General features: G+C 41.4%; 1 protein-coding gene across 4 annotated transcripts in view; it reads right to left on the bottom strand.

The window, feature by feature from the left end:
* SRGAP1 (SLIT-ROBO Rho GTPase activating protein 1) overlaps window positions 1–21,605 on the bottom strand; it is a 148,418-nt gene that overhangs the window by 26,791 nt on the left and 100,022 nt on the right. For 2 of the 4 annotated variants that reach the window (XM_083182435.1, XM_083182436.1), the window contains exons 6-15: window positions 20,792–20,920; window positions 14,538–14,759; window positions 14,000–14,101; window positions 13,183–13,380; window positions 12,296–12,386; window positions 9,477–9,504; window positions 7,139–7,241; window positions 2,275–2,335; window positions 2,065–2,142; window positions 917–1,051 (exon numbers count right to left, since the gene is read on the bottom strand). In XM_083182435.1, coding sequence (XP_083038561.1) covers window positions 917–1,051; window positions 2,065–2,142; window positions 2,275–2,335; window positions 7,139–7,241; window positions 9,477–9,504; window positions 12,296–12,386; window positions 13,183–13,380; window positions 14,000–14,101; window positions 14,538–14,759; window positions 20,792–20,920 — 1,147 coding nt within the window. Of the gene's footprint in view, window positions 1–916; window positions 1,052–2,064; window positions 2,143–2,274; window positions 2,336–5,812; window positions 5,847–7,138; window positions 7,242–9,476; window positions 9,505–12,295; window positions 12,387–13,182; window positions 13,381–13,999; window positions 14,102–14,537; window positions 14,760–20,791; window positions 20,921–21,605 lie in introns of all 4 variants that reach the window. The other 2 variants (XM_083182437.1, XM_083182438.1) reach the window with 1 other exon arrangement.

Here is a 21,605-nt window from a genome sequence, read left to right as displayed (position 1 = left end):
CATTAACTTGCATAGTTTCTTTTAAAAGAATATCATATATCTCTCCATGACCCTTCTCACCCAGGACAAATGCTGTACATTGGGTTTAGTAAATGTGTCCCAATGTATAAAGCCTAGAATCAGAAACCATGATCTAGGTTACGGTAACAAAATAAAAGTTACTGAGCGTTTTCATTATTGTATTTTAATAGGGACATATTTAATTAGCTGTAGGATATTTAATCTGCCATTTCCCTGCTTGTTAACCAAGAGACTGCCCAATCAACAGGTTTCCCCGCAAAGTAAAGCGCAAAATCGGCATTTTAACATAGATGTTTCTGGAGCTGCAATACAAAATCTTGCCTCTTAATTGACACGCTGGTTAAACCCCCACGGCTAACAATTTTTTTTCTAATATCAACCTATTTACAGTTTTCTAGAATCATATGGAAAAGTTATTAGTCTCTCCATAAAGTGTTCCTCTAGAACCTTGCCATCATTTCTACTCAAAGCTCAGAAACTGAGAGAACAGTGCAAATTCTCAGCCTGTGCTATGCCTCAAAGCTGCTGCCTGTCTGAACCTGATCTGTACATGAAAGAAAAGACAATCACTGAATGTATAAAAGCCTCCATTATGCCTACAGGAATGTTTTCCTGCTGTGTTGGACACAAAGAGTTATACATAATCATTTTAAGAGAGAGAAAAAAGGGAGCGGTCCCAGCTGCAAGTATGACTAAACTCTCAGAGTGGCGCAGATGTGGGACATACTGTCCTGAAGACACGCAGCCATTGCTTTCCTCTTCCAGGAAACACTGGGGAGCATACAGCACAGCGAAGAGGAAGTAGAAAGGTGCATGGATCCATGAGGCAAGCAAGGAAATGGAGGAGTTTTTGTGGACAAAACTGTAGTTATATTGAGAACAAATTGTGACTTACGGATGCAGGATATCATATCATTAAATCTTTCCTTGGGAAACAGAGGGTTTTCTAAGCCACGGAAATACAACTTCAGGACACCAGCTACAGAGTTAATATCGTGATTATTTTGGTCATCTGTCAAAGGGTCTTCACCTATAAAATAACATTATATGCAAATTAGTAAGGGATCTTTGCAATGACCTGCACGCACAACCGTACTTCTGGTTCTCCTCATGCATAATTATATGATATTATTCCAATCTAACAGTATAAATAGTAACAACAAAAATACTTCATTTTATGCAGCAAGCATAAAATTACAGTTAACAACATCAAGACCTCCATGATAGCAACTAGTAGCTATGATGACCACAAGGGCAGATCTGTGTATGCATCATAGCCAGCCACATGTAATGCAATGTGGCAGGAATTGGCCCATTTTATAGCTCGGATAGCTATTTTAACATGATGGCTGCTGGCGAATCATCTTGAAATAGCTATATGGTATCTAAATATAGTTATACAAAATAATTCTAGGACAAATTGCTAGTTGTCTTGGCAAATGTCTCTCATACTATTCAACTGAAAGGTCTAGCACATTCATTATTCGTCACTCTGCAGGCAGAAGTAATTTGCCATGTCTAGCTCTCACATGCCCACTACATAGGACTTTATTAGATCCTAATTCTGTGTGTGTGTGTGTACATACACACACACATATATATATTATATACATATCTACCTATATCTACAACCAATAACCGCGACACTCAATGGCAAATTCAACAGCAACGTTTCGCCGTTATATACACATATACATGCACACACAGGTTCACTATAAATGTTAGCTGCTTACTCCTTGTGAGCCAGCAATGCTAATGTGCTAACCCAAAATCCAATAATATTTCATCCTTGCAATTAAACATGGTTCTCTAAACCTTCAGCTGTCACTTCTGCCTTTGGTATAGCATATTACTTAATCTAGAAACAAAACTGAAGCCATATAAGTTATCTGTAGCTCAGATGAAATCTGTCAATTTCAGAAGACTTATTTTCTAAGACATAACTTTAATTAAAGCAAGGACGCTTTACAGCCTTCAGATAATATAGGTCATATGACTGTGACTATTTAATAAAGGAAAAAAAAACAACAAATCAATGTTTACCTCTTTCAAATGCGTTTTTAATATCATTGACTTCCACCTGAGAACCAGATACCCGAAAGATACCTTGATGCTGAAGCCCTAAGGCAAAAACATGAGCAGAAATATATTACTGAAATAGAACGTGCTGCAGATTTGATCCAGTACATCAATGTAAGTAAATAGTGTTCTGGAAAAGATCCCACTGACACAAGAAGCAGAGAGGTTTCTTACCGTACAAGTTAATAAATCTGATACAGCTTTCCACAATAAGAGGAATTATTTGTCCAGATTCCTACAGCAATAGAGTAGAAAAGTTAATATGTCAGTTTTTATAAGTAGATGAATACTCTGTCTTCCCGACCACTACTGTGTCATGGAGCATCTCGTGGGTTGAAATTCTCAATGTAATGGTATGTAATGAAGAATGCGCCACACAATGATGCTGTCTATTGTCGAATGTGCAATGCTTTGGTGGCAAAATACACGATTAAAATAGGGTTTGTAAGTGTCATGCAAACTGGTATTGAACCCACAGGTCCCAGTGGCCAAATACTAACTAGTATTCCCACTTCCGGTTGGGAAAATTTGCGTAACAGTGATTTTGTTGAATGCTGTAAGTTCCATTTAGTGCACAGGCCACATGTGAGCGCAAGGAGCCGCCGTTATCGGTCTTCCCTACCATAAGTGTTTGTGGTTACTTTATTTCAAATGCATTTTACCTGAGGTGTAACACATGTTTTGAGATATGTTGGATGGTAACAAGTCTAATGGCGTAATGAAGAGACTGTGTACGTTTAAAATAATAATTAGTGATTAATCAGAATAATTACAAGTGCAAATATGACTGTGCTGGCAGTGGAGGACTTTGGGATTATTTACTAATGTGCCATTATGTGCTGTAACCCATAACAACCAACCAGATATTAGAATTTAACAGCTGAGTGTAATATATAGTTTTATCACTTTTTATAGCAATATGATTTCTAACTACCCATAATAATAGTGGTTCCCAAACATTTGCTGTTCATGGCTTCCTACTGCCCCTTTCACACATGCAGCTATATCCCGAATTCTAACGAATCCGCATCAAGCCGGGATATCTGTATGTGTGAAAGGAAACCGCGACCAGACCACGGTTGTGGAGTCAGGACCTGAAAATTTGCCGGCTTGCTAGACAGTCTCAGATCACAAATCACTAGTGTCTCAGAGACCACCACCTACGCCAAAGGCTTCTTATTAAGATATTCAGGATACGGTTACAATCTAAAAACTGCTTTTGTGCCATCTTAGGATCAGCTATGTGTTGCTGGCAATGGCTGCACCTGCCTATTGCTTCTAATCAGCTGGCAGCACTTGTTCTGCCAATCACAACCATCAGAAGGAGGAAAGTGGGCAGTGGGTTATGGGACTGAATAGCAAGGGGGAGGTGCAATGGGAGATCAATAAAAAAAAAATGGGCAAACATGGTCTCCAATTTTATGTAACCTTTCTATCCATCTCTCTTTTTCAGACTAAAGGCCCCACACACTAGTCTGAAGGGTAAAGTCAGACCTAATTTCCCTTGAACTTCTCCGGGATGCCTTCAATCAATTTGGCACTTGATGTGTCATTTTTACATGCGATTTATTGTAAGTAAAAATAGCACTGAAGGACTCCTGGGGAGCATGTGATAAATCAGATGCAAAATAGGCTAGGTGGGTCAATCGCCAGATTCGATGTGCATGGAGGCGCGCATCGGATCGGATCCAATGTCAAACACATGCGATTTGGCTGATTTTCACCTGATTTCATCAACGAATCCGTCTGAATTGGGTAAAAAACGACCAAAATCACATAAGTGTATGGCCACATTAACATGAAGGAGGTGGAAAATACTGACAGTGAGCAGAGATGCACACAAAGGATGGTACATTTGCATTTCAATGGGAAATCGGGGGCATCGCGTCGGTCGCATCGCAGACCACTAAAAATTACACCCGATGCCCGCGATTGTGGCCGTGCTAGGAAACAAGTACCATAGCGTGTGTGTGTGTGTGTGTGTGTGTGTGTGGGGGGGGGGGGGGTAGGACACACTAAGAAGTGCATAAATGCCACGCAAAGACAGCATCAGAGGTTAGCAGGTAGTGATCGGGCCACCTTATAAACATGGTGGCCCAAAAAATTGATTAGGGACTCTACATCCAGCAGCTCCCTTGCCATGCAGTGGAGAGTCCTAGGGAACTGAGGCGTACAGTTTGGAAACCACTGACCTGTAATATTTAAGGGTGTTTGTGTTTTTACATTTTTTTCTTATTTTAACTTATGTTTTGCTCTATTTCGCTAGGAATGTGTAAGCTGTATAGTTATGTCCTACATGATAATGGGAATGGATGTTTTGTCTCTTGTATGCATAGCCTTTGTGTGTCTTTTTCTTTATGGCCCCATGAAAACAGTTGTTGCAATACCGAAATCAAAAATATTTGATGTGGTTTTAACTGTTAGTTTGTTGCACATGCTCATTAGCAGATAATTAATTTATTTCAATTACGTTCAAGCATATTTAATAGCAAATAATAAAAAAAAAAATCACAGCAACAGATTTGATACGATTGACATGCTTTATAAAGAATTATCTAACCAGGGAATGTTTGCCAAAAGATGGAAACTATTGTGAGATGTCCCCAGATTTGTGCAGGAAACAGAGGAAGCCTAATCTACATATCACACCCATGTATTGGTCACTGGTATGTTTTTAAAGCCCCATACATACTAAATTTGTCTATGCCAAATCCAATATTGGCAGCGGCGGGTCGCCGGAATTGGCAAGTGCAAACACACTTGCCGGTGAAGAAGTAAGCGAAGGAGGAGGAAGCGATGGCCATGCTGCCGTCATTAATGAGGATCTTCAGCATCTGAACATGCAAAACATGGGACGGATGCTCGGGAGCTTAACTAAAATAATTGTGCTTTAGCATCAGCTCTGATGGACTGAAGTGTCAATAGTGAACTAATAAACTAATTCCCCAAGCATTTGTATTAGTTTAATAATAAACTTAACATTTTAAACGATTAACAAAAAATTGATCCATGGTTTTCAAAAGACAATTTTGTCCATCAAAATTTCCACACGTGCAATGGTTTGTTTACCAAATGTCATATTAATCAGGAAGGATGGACATTTTTCTGAGTGGGTTCTACATGATGGGATAACAATGATCTCATTTTATAGAAATTCCCAGCAGTAAAAATCGTTTACATCCTTTTCCTTTATGTAGGATGGTCTTGTCTGGAGGCCAAACTCCCCGACCCTTTGGCATTTGTGTCGTGTAATAAGAAAGAGTTTCAAGTGGGAGTAACTCTAAAAGGCTAGTGTCACATGAACAAACAGATGCAGCCTGAGTCAGTGTCCGACAACTTGGAAACTACATAGATTATTGTTAGAGAACTAAAAAACAAATGCTGGTATGGCAATATAAACAGATTCGCAGGTGACCACCCCTGCTGGATCTTATCTTCAAGGCCCCATGAAGGAAGCGCCCAGATCCCAGAAGCCCTTGCCCTGTGAGGAAAAAGATGATTTGTCACCACTCGGCTTCCTCCATACTCATCCCAGTGAAAACTGAAAATATTTTATAGTAGCAATGTCATCATTGTTACAAAATAAACTTTTATTTCAATTTAGTCTAGAATGCAAACATTCCCTAGGTCAGAGGCCACCTAGAAGGCACAGTGTGTAAACATACGACAGAAGATGGGGTTAAGCATGTGGCTCTTGCCAGTAGCACAGTACCTGATGTCTTGTGTGCGAATTCCTTCTTCCCCGACTAGAAGCATTATTAGGAATACAGGACAGAAAAAGAGGTATAGAATAAATCACTGAAGACCCAAGACGGACTCATTTCATAGTATAACATTTCTTGAGAAACAGAGAGGATGGAATAACAACCTTGGTCAGCGAAGTGTACCAATATAAAGGGATAATCTTGTACAGTAAGCCTGGACTGCAGTGAACTCTGTTATAGCAAATACAGTTTTCTGCAAGAATAGAAAAGGCATTTCCATGATTTCACAATGTTTGTTTGTTATAAACCCTTTAAACTTTGTATGTCTGTTGGTAGGTCAGTTCATGGACTCCAGCCACTAGGGATGATCATCCCCTTGTCCCCGCCCCTCATGTCTCACATGGCCTTTTCATGGGCAAATACAAAAACTAATTGTTGAGGCCTAGTTTGTGTGTATGGACTACACAGGGGGGGTCGTGTCGATGTTGATTACAGTGAGTTTGTAAAGCCTACAATATGGCTAGTTAACCACCACTATATGTATATATCTAATTCCTATCCAATTACATCCCACTGTACAGATCAATCATGCACCCTTACTTTCTCGCTTACCCTTCCACCCTCCCGGCTTATACTGCTAGGGCACCATATCATACAGCCCACAAAGAACCTTTGCAATCTAGTGGACCATTATAAAATAGAACACTGCTATCCATGTATATTAATGCCTATTTCCCTATAAAATGTAAACTTGCGTGCAGGGCCCTCCTACCATTTTGACTGTCTGTAACTACCCAGTTTGTTTTATCCCTATTCCCAATTTTAAAGCGATATGAAACTTGCTGCGCTGTATAGAAACTGTTAATAAATAAATATGAGGTCCGTCAGCTGTTCTGAAGCATTAGCTGAGCACAATTAAATGTTTACATATTGTATATTAGCTTTATGGAATAGCTGTCGTACATTTTGTGTCACTTTCCATGAGAATACAAACTGGACAGCTGCAGTTCAATGAAACCAGAGTCATTGCTGGGTAAGACTGAATAACAGGAAGGTTTTTGAGGAAATGTTTCCTGCACTAAATATTCCACTGTAACAGAGTTCACTGCATAGATGTCACTGTTTGTACCACGCAACAAGAATAATGTACATATAACTGAGGGAGAGGTTACTCTTCCATCTCTCTGTAGACTCAGGAAGGATATTATCAGAAGGGAAACAACAGCCCACCACAATGTAGAATGTAATGACGTTCCTCAGCTGCAGTGAGGGCACGTCTATTACATAGGAAGCAAAAGGTGCAGGTTAGCCCTCAGCATTACATGTGCCAGTACCTGGATGAAGGACTCCAGATCCCCGTTAAACAACTTAGTAATAAAATGAGATAGGGGTCTGGGCTTTCTTTGCCTCTGGGGTTTAGGGGGTACATTTGGAGGCCTGGGAAAGGGAACATGAGCATATAAGTGACAATTCTAAATCCTTGTAATTTCATATGACACATAAAAAAGAGGCATGGCACAGATCATAGCGTACTGCACGTCTGCCTGGTTGGAAAATCGTTGCATCACCTTGGGTGATGAACTAATCTCAGAACACAAAAAAGCAGCCTGCATTTGTGTACATTGCATTTAATACATAATGATCTATCGCTTGGGGGATCTATTCTTGTTGTCTCCCCATTCCCCACAGTAACACATAAAACAGACTTTCAAAAAAACTAAAACATCTGATGTGTAATATATGAATATTTTAGCGAGTGAAGTACATAACTATGTAAATAATGTAGCGGATACATATCACAGGTAGTATTTGTGACAACTGGCTGATACAATCATAGGTATTTTAAGTAAACCACTGTACATTGTAAGGAAGAAGAATTCATTTCCTGTAGCGCTACATTCTAGGTATTAATCCCGGTACATTGTCTATCCATAGATGTTGCTCTAATTCAAACATGCTCTTGGGAGACCATAACTATATATAGCATTGCCAAGAACATCAACCCATTTGAAATATACAATGTGTTTTATGTTTCTCTTTTTTTTTACTAAAAAATACAGAAATCAAAACCTATGTATTTGCCAAGTATACAAATATTTACACAAATTTATACACATTCATCGTGTGCACATCTATACAATGGTTGATCCATTCTCCCAATATCACAATCACTCCTGACCTATGGCATGTTAGACAGTAATGCTAACCACTACCCTCAGCTGTGCTATATGGTGTGATTGAAGCAGTCACCTTGGATAACATTTTTTTTTTTAAAACAAGCGATTCTCTAATGACGTGTAAGATGTATTGCAATAAAAAAAAAAAAAGGTGCTTGTGTATTATCACGGGGCCCGTTAGGTAGTTAGTGTAGTGTCCCTGTCCAAATCAGCATAGTGTTCTAACGGCCAGCGTAGTCAGCGTCCCTGTCAGTATCAGTGTTGTGTTCCCACAGCCAGCATAGTCAGTATGTCGGCGGCTAGCCGGAGCTTAGTTAGCGTTATGCAGTTAGTGTAGTCAGTCAGCGCTTATTACATTGTGTGGAAACCATTGACCATTTTTACCTGCCTGACATAACAGGTGCGAAAGTTTCCCTGAAACACCCCCACTATCCACATCAGCCCGAAGCGTGGCGAGCCCCGTGAGGGGACGCAGTACGTGTCCTCCCAACCTGTTCATTCCCCCTACTATCCATGTCGGCGTGGAGTTGATTTTATAAAGTGTGGCGAGCACAGCAAGCCACCGCGCCCGAAGCGTGACGAGCTCAGCGAGCATCACGAGGGGACGTGGTTTACTTGACGTGTAATCTGCGTCCGATCGCCACGCTGCGCTCGCCACACTTTATAAGATCAACTCCATGCCAACGTGGATAGTGTGGGTATGAACAGGTTGGAAGGACACGTACCGTGGGGCTCGCCACGCTTCAGGCTGATGTGGATAGTGGGGTTTTGAAATGGAGGCATTTGCCAGTATGTAATATGAAGCACTGCCAAATGCGTCCTTTACGAATTGCTTAGACGCACAAGCAAATTAGATGCTCGTGCGTCTCAGGCAGATGGAGAGTCTCTCTCCACTGGTGTCCGCATGATTGCCCGTCCACCAGCGCATGGGATCTGGCGGTTACCGGCGCTGTGTGAGGCGCTCACTAGGCTTACACTGTGCTGACTATGCTTGCTACACTGCCTTACTACAACTACGCTGACTGACGCTAACTGCGTAGCTCTGACTACGCCAACTGACTACGTTGCGCACGCCGGGATAATACACAAGTACCCCCCCCCCCCCAAAATGAAAATGATCTTTGCCAGCTCATGGTTGGCAAAAAAATCAATGGGATGTCCATGTTCCTTGCTGCACTGCAAGTAATGCCCCCTCTCATCACCATTTTATCTAATTTTAATACTCATGCCCTATATATTTATATAGGGCATGAGTATTGAAGAGGGGATGCCATTTTAAATGTCAATTATTATAAAATATTGCAATTCAATACAATCGCAATTGTAAACACCAGGGCTATTCCTGACACGATGGTTCCTGTTATTAAACATAAAAATAAAAACTAGGCTTCCTAATAAATACAATTGGTTTCCATTTTCTCAGATTTTTATGTGAAGCCATAATCTTATTGTGAGGTATTCTATTGCTGTGAACATAAACAGAGAAAGGACTTACCTTGTAGTCATGTATTCTGCTCGATGACCTGAAACAGAACCAACAAAGTAACTTTATACAATGAATTCCTTATGCAGTAGTTTCTGTTGTCATTAGGATTTAAAAAGAGTAAACACAGTTGTTTGACAATAAATGGCTTCAGACAACCACTAACCAAGAGTGAAAGAAAAGTTTTGAGTTATCATTCATATTCTCTGACAAAATGGCCAGAAAATCACAAATTCTAGGGTATGTAAACGTATGAGCACAACTGTACCAACTAGTAAGGCCGCTCTAAACTAATGCTTCGAAGATAATAGATGTAGTTTCACTTGCTGTCAACAGATGGCATTGTTTGGAGCCCCACGGACGCTAGATATATATATATATATATATATATATATATATATATATATATATATATATATATATATATATATATATTTTTTTTTTTTATAGATTTGCTGGAAAGTCCTGGTTAACTTCTGTGCGTGCATGACCCAGGTTCTGGGTCATGCACGCACAGATTATGAATAACATTGACACAAATACAGCTACACGCATATCTTTAAAAATGGTACAAATTGTTGCTGTGCACCATTCACCAATAATATACTAACCTTTCTGAATATATGGAGCAATGCAATTTTTACAAAAGGCTCAGAATCCTGATAAAACCTCTGTATTAGTAGAGGCAGAGAACATCCATCTCTGACTCAGCAGCTGTAACTGAACCCGTGACCAATTCATGTATTCCTATCCCTTGGCTTTCAGGAAACAAAACTAATCCTTTACAATAGGTTCATTAGATTACTTCCAACTGCCCTTCACAGATTAAAACCATAATCCTTACTGCTGTCTATTGATCTGTAAATAAGACTTAATAGGAGCCATTATATGAAGATCTATATTTGAAATCCTAATCTTTCTATGCTTTAAAATAGATGAGGAACAAAACTTTGGTGTATTACGTGATGACACGGACATGATAGGAACTTGCATCTAGTACGTAGGACCGCGTTCAAATCTAAATGAAAGTAATTTGTTAATGACTCACAAAATATTCTGCAAGCCAAAAGTGGATTTACTTGGTCGTTGTTTGCAGAAGTTTGAACAATGCTATCCAGATTTTTCAAGGAGTGCAAAATTTATTTTGACAACTAGATGCCAATTTCTCTTCACATTAACAAACTGGATACATTTACATAACCTGCCAATCATATCAATGCATAAAAGCATATGTACAGTACATGGTCAAACATTCCAGCAGTTAAATAACAGAAATAGGAAGAATATGACCTAAGTGTGTTTGACAGAACCAATTGTTGCCAGACAGGATGGTTTGGGAATGTGAAGAGGATGGTTTGGGAATGTAAAGAACTGTAGATTTATAATCCCTAGAGTTTAAAGGGAGTAGTGCACAAAAGAAACATTCATTGAATGGCAGTTCTGTGGGTCAAAATGCCTGGTTACTGAGGGGAGAAAGGCCAGAGTGGTTCAAGCCAACAGGAAGCAACAGTAACTCAAATAACAAAATGCAACAACAGTAGTACAGTATTCTGCATGAATAGATGAAAACGTACTACTTTATTAGAACTTGCACTACTTTCACATATAATCCTATCCTAATCTCTACTACTGTACTACTGACTCCTCTCTGCCCTCTTCCAACAGAGTGTAAATTCTATTGAGCCAGATCCTGCAGCCCTTGAATGTATTCTGTATTTAAGTTGTCTACATTGAATGTTTTACATATCTCATGTTATGCTATAAAGTAGCTTATAAGAAGCTTCAGGATGCAGTGTAAATCCCGGTGTTCAGAATCCCGACACTTTCTCCCTCCGGGGGTGTCCACGACACCCCCGGAGGGAGAATAAATTAGTGTGCCGAGCGTAGCAAAGCACTGGGTCCGCTGCGTGGCGAGCGATCCACGTCCCCCCCTTGTCGGGATTTCGGCGTTGGGATTCTGAACGCCAGGATCCAATACTGAATCCGAAGCTTCAGTGGCAGATAACAAAATAATAATAATAATTATTATTTTTATTTGGCGCCACAAGTGGTACGCAGCGCCGTACATATTGAACACATTAGAACAGTACAGGGTACACAGAACTAGACATAACACAATTAAAGCACAATTCTTAGTAAACAATACAGCTATAGAGATATAGGGAAGTGAATGAGAATGGGTGTGGTATATGGTCCAGACAGTCGGGATCCCGACAGTTATCCACTAGCCTGACTCAGACAGCAGGGGAAGCGCAACAAAGCCCCTTGATGGCTCGCTGTGCTCGCCATGCTGTGGGCCCTGTGGCTCGCCACCTATTCTATTCTCCCTCAATGGGGATTGTGGACCCTCATGAGGGAGAATAGCAGGTGGCCGTCGGGACCCCGAGTGTCGGGGTAATGACCGTCGGGACCCCGACTGTTGGGAAACTGTCCGGCACCCAATGAGAATAGATGCAGGTATAGGTTGTAGGTGAGTAAGAGAGCTGTAATTGAAGTGCAAGAAGAGAGAAGTGAGAACAGGAGGGAAGAGGACCCTGCTCTAAGGAGCTTACAATCTATTAGGAGGGGGAGACAGACAGGTGCCATGAGGTGCAGGTAAGGAGACCTGAAGACAAGAAGTGAGCATGGCAGGGATAGTCAGGACATGAGGCAGCAGGTAGAGAGAATGGGCAAAGTAGTCCTCTCCTTCCTCCTAAAAGAATACACTGATTCATTGAAGTCATACATACGCTGTCAACCATGTCATGAACACGAAATGTTAAGTAAACATATATTACAAATATGAACATTATAACCTGTCAGAGCAACTGAAGTAGCAGGACCAGCCTTACCTTTGCCTTCCCCGAGAGTCCTCATAAGTAGGTCGTGTTTAGCTTGTAGTTTTGTGATGAGATTGCTTCCTTCTAGATGTTCCCTGAACTTCTGCAGAGAAAGACCGCATGTGAGACTTCACACATCTCTCATCAAACAAAGCTACAGAACACTAGAAGCCTGATGCCAGGTGGTCACAAATTAGGCAGACTTTAAACTCAGGAAAGCTGCATGTAGAAATAGTGGTATGAAGTCATTAGGTAGACAATATCTAGTTCGACAGTTAATAGGTTGAGCACTATTAGTCGACAGGCAGAAGGTTGATGCATGGAAAAGGTTGACATGGTCAAAAAGTCAATATGGGAAAAAAAATTGATTTTTGTTTTCAACCCGACCTGTTCATTCTATACCATACCAGTGAGCATTGAGCGAGAATGGCAAACTCATAAGGTGTCCATGTTGACCTATGTCAACATAGACACAAAAAAAAAAAAAACATGTCAACTTTTTTCATGTGTCGACTGATAGTGGTTAACCTATTGAATGTCGACCTAATGATCCCCACCTGAAATAGCAGGCTCATGCCCATATGCTTAGCTGTACGCATTGCACGATATGTGCAGGTTTGTATCCGTAACACGTGTTCCCCTTTCCCTTCTGTGTCTGTGTCTGCAACTGCACATGCCCTTACTATACACATCTCATGCTAGAAAGCCCTTTCTCTGCCCAGTATCGCCTCAGGCCCAGGTGGGAGCGGGGTAGGGGCTATATGACAGAATCATATGCCAGAGCTATGCAAACAGCTGGTATCTGGGCATACAAGGAACAGTTTCATGCAAGATACACAATGCAAGCTGGCATATCACTCATTCTGCATCTACCCATAAAGGCGATGGCGACTTCTTACCATGAAGTAGAACTGTTCTGTCTCTTGCTGGTTTGCTCTTCGTTTTGCAATACTGGGTTTGCTCAGGTAGGTCTCAGACACTGTGGATTTCACCGACTCGGTGGAGCGGCTGTGCTGAAAGCATTCCGACACATCATAGTCCTCTATAGTAACCATGTCTTGAATGGTCTGGAGAGTGGCTTCTGTGGTTTTCTTGATCTACAAAAGGAGGCTCTTTCTTAACTTATGTTTATGTACAAAGCCCATATAAGCAATAATGCTGTATTTGCATTTTAAGCATGGATGCCGGGGCAAAACTACCTTTAACAGCTAGTTACAACTGGATGCCAACAAAAAGAAGAAAAAGGGGCTGTGAGATAGTGGTGCCACTCTATGACCGCTCCTTTCCATTGGTTTCTATTGTAAATATAAGCATGTCTACAGGCTTACTACCTTTATTATGTGTGACCTTGTTGTATAAATAAATTAAACAAAATACTCCCCTTAAGGCAAATCTATGTAGAAGTCAATGCGGGAGGACAATGCTATATTTATTGTTCTTTGCAATCATTTTAGTACCTGCCCGGACATGTTATGAATAAATGATATACTGTTCAGCAGATGTCATTAAATAAACAAATATTTGTAAATAAAGTTTGGATTGGACAGTGACTGAAATACAGCAGGGGTATAAATCATGGCCATCGTGCTGTGGTGCAAACACTGCACTACTAGCGGCAGTACTTGCTAGATGTAACGCAGGATATGGGTGGTACATGAATTACTTTTACAATTATGCAACAGCCTCTTGACAAACGGAAATGACACGTGATCTTACCTCTTCATTCTCAATTTTCAGTGTTGCTAGTCGAGACTGCAGTTGTTGATATCGAAGGATAAGTTCGCCCTGTAATGGTTGCTGAGCACTGACCTGACAAACCTTAATAACAAAATGATAAAAAAAAATGATTGAAATGATTTAAAGTAAAAAAAAGTAAACTTTAGCCAAACTAAGAATGTTAGGTGAATTTGGATTTAGAAATGGTTTTTGTGACGCAGATAAAATAAAATAAAGAGATTTTAGTTAGAACTTCTTGTTTAAATTTAAAATGATAGATTAAATATACTTTGTTTTTGGTTAAGACCAAGGTCTAAACATAATGCTGCTCCAGTTCCGCGGCCGTGCGGGATACCAGCCGAACTCTGAGGGTTTTTTAAAGGGGCAATCACTTACAAGGCATATTTTTGCCTTTTAAGGGATTGGCCCCTTAAAAAAAGGTCAGCGATCCCACACGGCCACTGAACTCAAATTTCAAAAATATTGTTCAACATGTAATCGCTATTATACATTATAAATGGTTTTTCTTCTTTCTGACCTCATCACCAAGGTGAGGCTGAAATTCAAATTTCATTGGTGGACAGAAAGCGGTGGGATACATCTCCATAAATCGTTGCTTGTCATTCCTGGGTTCCAAGTTATCAACTGCATTCTCGATGATGTCTAAACCTTCATGCCGTGATGTCTCCAGGTTGTATTCAGCGGAGAGATAGGTTCTCATGGCACGGTTTAGATTTGCATGGTAGCCCAGGTCACAGCACTGCAAACACACACAAACAGATTTTATAATGCTGAACTCTACCTATCTGCTGATCTCTAGTACCTTCCAACAAACACAGATCTGTTAAAACAGTACCAGCAATCTGAGATGGAATGAGCTTAGAAGTGTTATCATTTCTCTGTGACAATATACACGGAGAGGCTGGCATAAAATACATTAAAACAGTTACAAACACTGAATAGAAAAGCACTAAACCAAATCATTAGTGTAAAAACAATTCACTGAGAAACAGAAAACAAAATCCTACATAGTGGAAGCTGGAAATCAGACTTGGCACCTTGTATCCATTTTCATTACGCACACAGCACAGTGTGATTGCTCATTTTCAGTAATGCCAGCTGTTACATTCAGCCAAGTTGGATGATGAACTGTGAGCACATTTCAAAGTTTGCATTTTCCAAAAATAACTGCACACCAAAGGGAATGTTTGTTATTGCATTAGGAGTAATGCAGGTTGCACTCCAGGTATTGCCATGCAAAGTATATTAGGAGCAACGCTCCATAACATCAAATGGTTTATGGCTTGTAAACACCAAGTGGCTATGGTCCGTAACACTGACTGAATGGTCTGATCACTTGTTCAAACATTGATCTACTGTTTACTATATTACATGGTCTGTGTACCCCATATGAATGCTGGCCAGACCGTGGATATTGATTTTTGGATGTTTAGAGGTGGACGGTAATGTCACCACTGCTGCGTCTCTGTACTCAATGGCTGTATGAATATATGCAGAAGCAGAACAAGGTGTCTTGTGCAAAAATAAACCCAGTGCCAGCTTCTCTGAAAAGATTCAGTACTAAATCCCGGGGGTGGAAATACCGACGCCGAAATCCAGACAAGGGGGGGGGCCGTGGATAGTCCCCCTATTGCGGGCTCGCTGCGCTCGCCACGCAGCGGGTCCGGTGCCTCGCTGCGCTCACCACACTATATGTCCACGGCAGGGAGAAATTGTCAGGATTCCGGCGTTGGTATTTCGACACCATCCGCTCTGAACTGCTGCCTGCATCCTAAGACACAACATCAGATCCACAACACAGCCATCAGTCACAGCATCGGACCTCTGAGTAACACTCCAGTTACTCAACCCATACCAATACAGAATACTGTAGCTTTAATCAATCAATCTAAAGCTTATTGTTAGCCATAGTAATCAATCTGGAACATGACAGCATGTGCGTTTGATGTGCCCATATGCAGAACAGCCATGTTTTGTCCAAATCAATAGTGGTCATTGGCTCTTATTCTGCATAGATCGCTACGCTGAGGAAAAGCAGTTGCAGCAATCAAATAGTTGCGGTCCAGAAAGCAAGAAAAATGGCGATTGCAGAAATTGTGCCCGCATATCAAAGCGTGAGGCATTTGCGGAACCATCCACAAGAACTGGAACGTTGTAGTGTACCTTCCATTTGTGCTAGTCAAAGGCAAATGCAACTCTGCTAAAGGAACAGGCTGGAAGTGGTCATCACTGACTTCAAAGACTTGCCTGAAAAATGCCTTTGCATGCCTGCGTTTTGACAAACACACCCACAAAACGCCATGTTTCCTCCCCTAAACGCTGGCTTCCTGTCAATTAAAATGCAATTGCATTAAATCAGAATGTGTACGCAGAATAATATGCAATTTGCAGGCGCTTATGTGTGAAGTCGTTCAAGAATGGACTGGATTGTGTTTTTGTGATCAATGTTGAATTAGGCATTTAGTTTGCCCATTTTGTGTCCAATTAATCATCACTTTGGTGACAAATACAGCTCACGGTTGGGGCAGTTTAGTGTTATAAACATGGGTTTCTGTTATAAATACACATCTTAACATTTCTGGAAAAAACATGTAGTAGAACTGCTGCCAACATGAATAAACCAATGCCAGCTTGCCAATATCATCCCAGAATTCATTGTTCACACGAGTAAGATTTTGAGCTATGCTCTATTCAATAAGCAAAGTTCAGTATGGTCTAGGCTTATTGGTATTCCTACTAATATACATAAACAATGCTTAATTCTAGAACACCAACAGTTAATTTATTAAACTTTAGCAAAAAAAAATGCCATCATACATTTCCATTAAAGAGTCTTCTAAAATTGTTAATATTTTTTATGCAATCTCCCATTGTGTTAATAGGCTTGCCTTGTTGGCAGCTGTTCCCCTGTTTGGTGCCCTGAATACAAGCAGCAGACTTATACCCCTTTTATACCAAAAATTCCAGGTTTTTGATCCCCACTTCAAGCCGGGTGTGACCCAGCGTTTGCTTCCATTTATACCACTGCCGCACCCCCCCCCCCCGTTTGGAGATGACATCATCGCCAATCATCGCTGCCGGGACCTGGAGCGCTGCGCTGGGGGCAAGCCCATCACTAGGGGGCCCCCGGCCCTTGTCTGTAAGGTGAATGGATGCCGCACACAGGCATCCATTCACCTCCTCCGCTGCCTGCAGGGTATAGCAGACAGCAGCGCAGGCTGTCTGTGCCCCCGTCCAACCTGTGGACGCTGCGGTCCACAGGTTGCATGCCCCCTATTGATTTAAATGGGAGCCGGGTCGGACGACCCGGCGTACCCATTTACACCACCCTCTACCCAGGTCCTAGCAGTGTTCTACCCAGGTCAGGACCTGGGTAGAAGTCCTGTGTAAAAGGACATGGCGTGTCCCATTTACACTGCAGATAAAATAACTATGAAATGTAGGTACATGGTGGGAACAGAGATGTTTTTGCATTGAGCTTATTTGTGACCCCACGGTTAGCCATACTTAAAAGAGTGAGCCACTGGTTCTATGGATAAGCATTACAGCCACAGGATAGCACAACACATTTGTTGGCAAGCTGCTCAATCAGATTGTGATGTCACTCAGGTGCCAAAAGGGAGGAGTAATTCTGGTTAGGAAAAAACATTTTGTATCCCAATTGCAGTGGAAGGAAGTGAACGGTGTGATTAAAATACAAAATATATTCAATGTGATAGGAAAAAAAAAGTGTGTGCTAACCTGGAGCAGCCCAGCCATACCAACACAGGGGGCAACACACCCCCAAACCCATCCCATAAACTGTAACAAATATGTCTGGGTCTAATAGCCCAGTGTAAGGCCACATGATAATGGCGTATAACATATGAGAGCCAGCTTACTTGGAGATACCCCTGGCTTCTCCAATGGCACTCAGGAGTCACCAATCCCTCCTAATGCTGACCCATCTATGCCTCTCTCAACTACACAAGATATTTATTGGCAAGCTGCTCATTCAGATTGTGATGTCACTCAGGTGCCAAAAGGGAGGAGTAATTCTGGTTAGGAAAAAACATTTTGTATCCCAATTGCAGTGGAAGGAAGTGAACGGTGTGATTAAAATACAAAATATATTCAATGTGATAGGAAAAAAAAAGTGTGTGCTAACCTGGAGCAGCCCAGCCATACCAACACAGGGGGCAACACACCCCCAAACCCATCCCATAAACTGTAACAAATATGTCTGGGTCTAATAGCCCAGTGTAAGGCCACATGATAATGGCGTATAACATATGAGAGCCAGCTTACTTGGAGATACCCCTGGCTTCTCCAATGGCACTCAGGAGTCACCAATCCCTCCTAATGCTGACCCATCTATGCCTCTCTCAACTACACAAGATATTTATTGGCAAGCTGCTCATTCAGATTGTGATGTCACTCAGGTGCCAAAAGGGAGGAGTAATTCTGGTTAGGAAAAAACATTTTGTATCCCAATTGCACACTGAGTGAGAAATATACACATAATCAGATAATACAGAGATCTTGGTTATATAATAATCAGATCATACAAGACAGGACTGTTGTATCTATTGCAAAGAGGTGCAGATTTCTCCATAACACACTGACCAAATATGTGCATAAAACTCTCCATGAATTATAAATCACAGTCATAGGGGTCCATCCTATCAGTGCTGAAGGGTGCGAGTTGCCGTTCGCATGCTGTTTAAAAGCTGAAAATGGAACCGATTGAATCCTCTCACACCCTTCGCAGGGCTGAATTCACTTAAAATTGCTCGCACCCCTATGGAGGTGCAAGCGCTTTTAAGCGACTTCAGTCTTATCGCAAAGTGCGCCCTGTGCTGTGATGATTCGCAAGTGCGAATCATCCGCACCTAATAGGATTGACCCCATTTCATTTTCAATGTTCCTTATTTGAAAAGCACATCAAAAAGAACATCTTAAAAATATATGTTTCAGGTATACTTTTTACAAATAACTGAAAAGTATTAAATATTGAAGCAAATATATTGAAGATACTTAACAAAAAAAAAGGCTAATGTAAGAAATGTATAGAAATCTTCATATTAGGGGTTTTAGTAAGGTTATGGAATGTGGTTGTGGAACTTGGTATCCAGTCATCATATGTACAGTATAGCACATAGGTCGCCAACTACTGGTCGACAGTCAAAAGGCCGACATGGTAAAACAGTCGACAAGAAAGAGAGGTTTCCATTTTGTGAAAAGCTGACTTGTTCATGCTTTACCATTCGTGTGGACAAAGAGTTGGATTATAATACCGTGTCAAGCTCAGTGAGGCACCGTGTCCGAAGCATGACAAGGGGACTTGGGTCACTTATACAATGTTAATGTCAACAGACACCAAAAACCACAAAAAAATAATGTCCACCTTTTGATCAATAGTTTTCAATCTTTTGACTGTAGACCTAGACACTGTAACCGTGACACTTTCAAGTGTGTGTGTGTGTGTCTCAAGAAACAGTGGTTTATCTCTCCGTCTCCATAGTGGTAAATCTCTGCACCTATTCTGACTATGTGCTAAACACAAAAGGAAACAACTGTGTCAGTGTGAGATTTTATTTAACACAGACCATAGGGAAGCGGTTTACCACATGGTTCCTCTCAATACACCACCACACCACTTTTGAAGCATATGGGTGAAAGTGGTTAAACACACATGCACTCTACCCCTTACAAAAGAGACAATACTCAGAGGGAGTAACTGCACCTGGTGCAACATGTAAGGATGAAGTATTACGATGTGTACAGATGCTGAAAGTGGGTATGTCTTGTACTAAGCAGTGATCGAAAAAACGCGCTATAGTGTGTGTTTTACCCCAAATTTTTGACCAGATTTATATGAGTGGGTACTTGGGGACGCACTCTTCTGCAGCCAGTACAGTCCTGTGGAGCAGCCACGTGGCGGTCCAGAGAAGGGGAACTGCCACCTGGGAGCTAGGAGCAGAGCAGCTCCTGGCGGGGAGCAGCAAAGGAGCAGGAGCACTGCCCAGGGAGCAGGATAGCCGCCACTGAGGTGTGAATGAGACCTGCCTCCTCTCCCCACCTCCACTCACCCCATAACTTTACTTCATGTCGCCTCTTGCCCGGACACCTCACCACCTCTCTCCTCCCTATGACCTCACCCCCTACGCTTCCCCTTTCTCTGACAGTCTCTCCCTTGCTCTATTTCACCCCCTGCCCCTCAACCTGGTACTGTCTAGATCTCTCCCTGACACACTCTCTTACTCCTGACACCCCCTCTCTCCCTAACACGCACTCGTTTGCTCCAGTCTTTTTCTCTCCCTGACATTCTCTTACTCCTGCTCGCACCCCTTCTTCTCTTCCTCATTTCCCTTTCTCTATCTGATACTCTTTTTTTTCCTCACCCCACTTTTTCCATGAAGCTCTTTCCCTGACCACTCCTCTCCCGCTCTTTCTCCGGCACCCTCTTTGTCTCTCACACCTTTATTCTTTCACTTTAAGTGGCATCTTAGTGAAAGTAGGGGGGCGGGGTAGCTTAAAAGCATAATATGTGATGGGACCCAGAAACAGTGGAGTAGGATCCCAAACTTTTTAAGTGAGGAGCCACTGGGACCTACATATTTTACCACTGACCGTGATCACTGCTAAGCATAAGTCTGCAGACGGTCCACCGCCAATCGACGCTGCTGAGAGTGCCTTTGTGTCCACCTCTGAATCAGGCCCATTACCTCATCACATTTCATATGATTAAACAAATATCGAGTCAAATGACAAAAGAAAAAAAAAACTTACATCAAGAAGATCTGAAAGGTCATGGATGTAATATTTGAAAACTGAAGCATTTGTTGCCTCCAGTGTTAATAAATATTCGTTCCTTGCTTTTATAGACTTCAGTTTGTTCTCAGAGTATTTGGCTTGACGCTACAAATAAAACAAAGTGTTTATTAAAAAAAACGAAAAAACAAAAACAAAACAGAACTTCTACATGACCAAAAGATTAAATAATATCACATAATACATGACATGATTTAGAAGATCTGCAGTATATAAAATGGCAACATTATGCAAAATTAAGAAACTAGTCAGACAAATTTAGTAGCCAGCTCGTACCTTTTTTTATTAGTAGCCAGAAAGTAGTTTTGCCCCATTAAAGGCAGATAAACCAACACGAAAACGCAGTAACCCTGCATAGGGGGGTATTCCATGCCATGCCGGCGAGTTATCGGCACATAGAAGTGCCGACAGCTGGCCGCAGGTATTCAATGAAAAAAGAGTTAATGGATAGATCTCTGCGCTTGTCGAAGCCTATTGACTCTTAATCAGTTGTATGAATCATCAATCATACACAGATCAACACATAAAACCCCAAAAATACTGACAAATCCTTGGTGCAGACAGTGAATTCTCTTATGTTCTTTTTATTACAGAAAATATTTACATTTAAATCAAGGGTACTTATGTAGTATCTGGGCTGCCGATTTTTTGATTGTATGCCTTAAGTTAAGGCATACAATCAGATGCGATGCGATGCGATATCGCATCGCATCGCATCGCATCGCATCCGATATCGGATGCGATGACCCGATTTTTCCATAGGAATCAATGT

The sequence above is a fragment of the Crinia signifera genome, chromosome 4, assembly GCF_055691185.1.
Source record: "Crinia signifera chromosome 4, ASM5569118v1, whole genome shotgun sequence".
NCBI lineage: Eukaryota > Metazoa > Chordata > Amphibia > Anura > Myobatrachidae > Crinia > Crinia signifera.
Note: the sequence above shows the minus strand (reverse complement) of the source record. Positions and strands in the feature narration are given on the sequence as shown.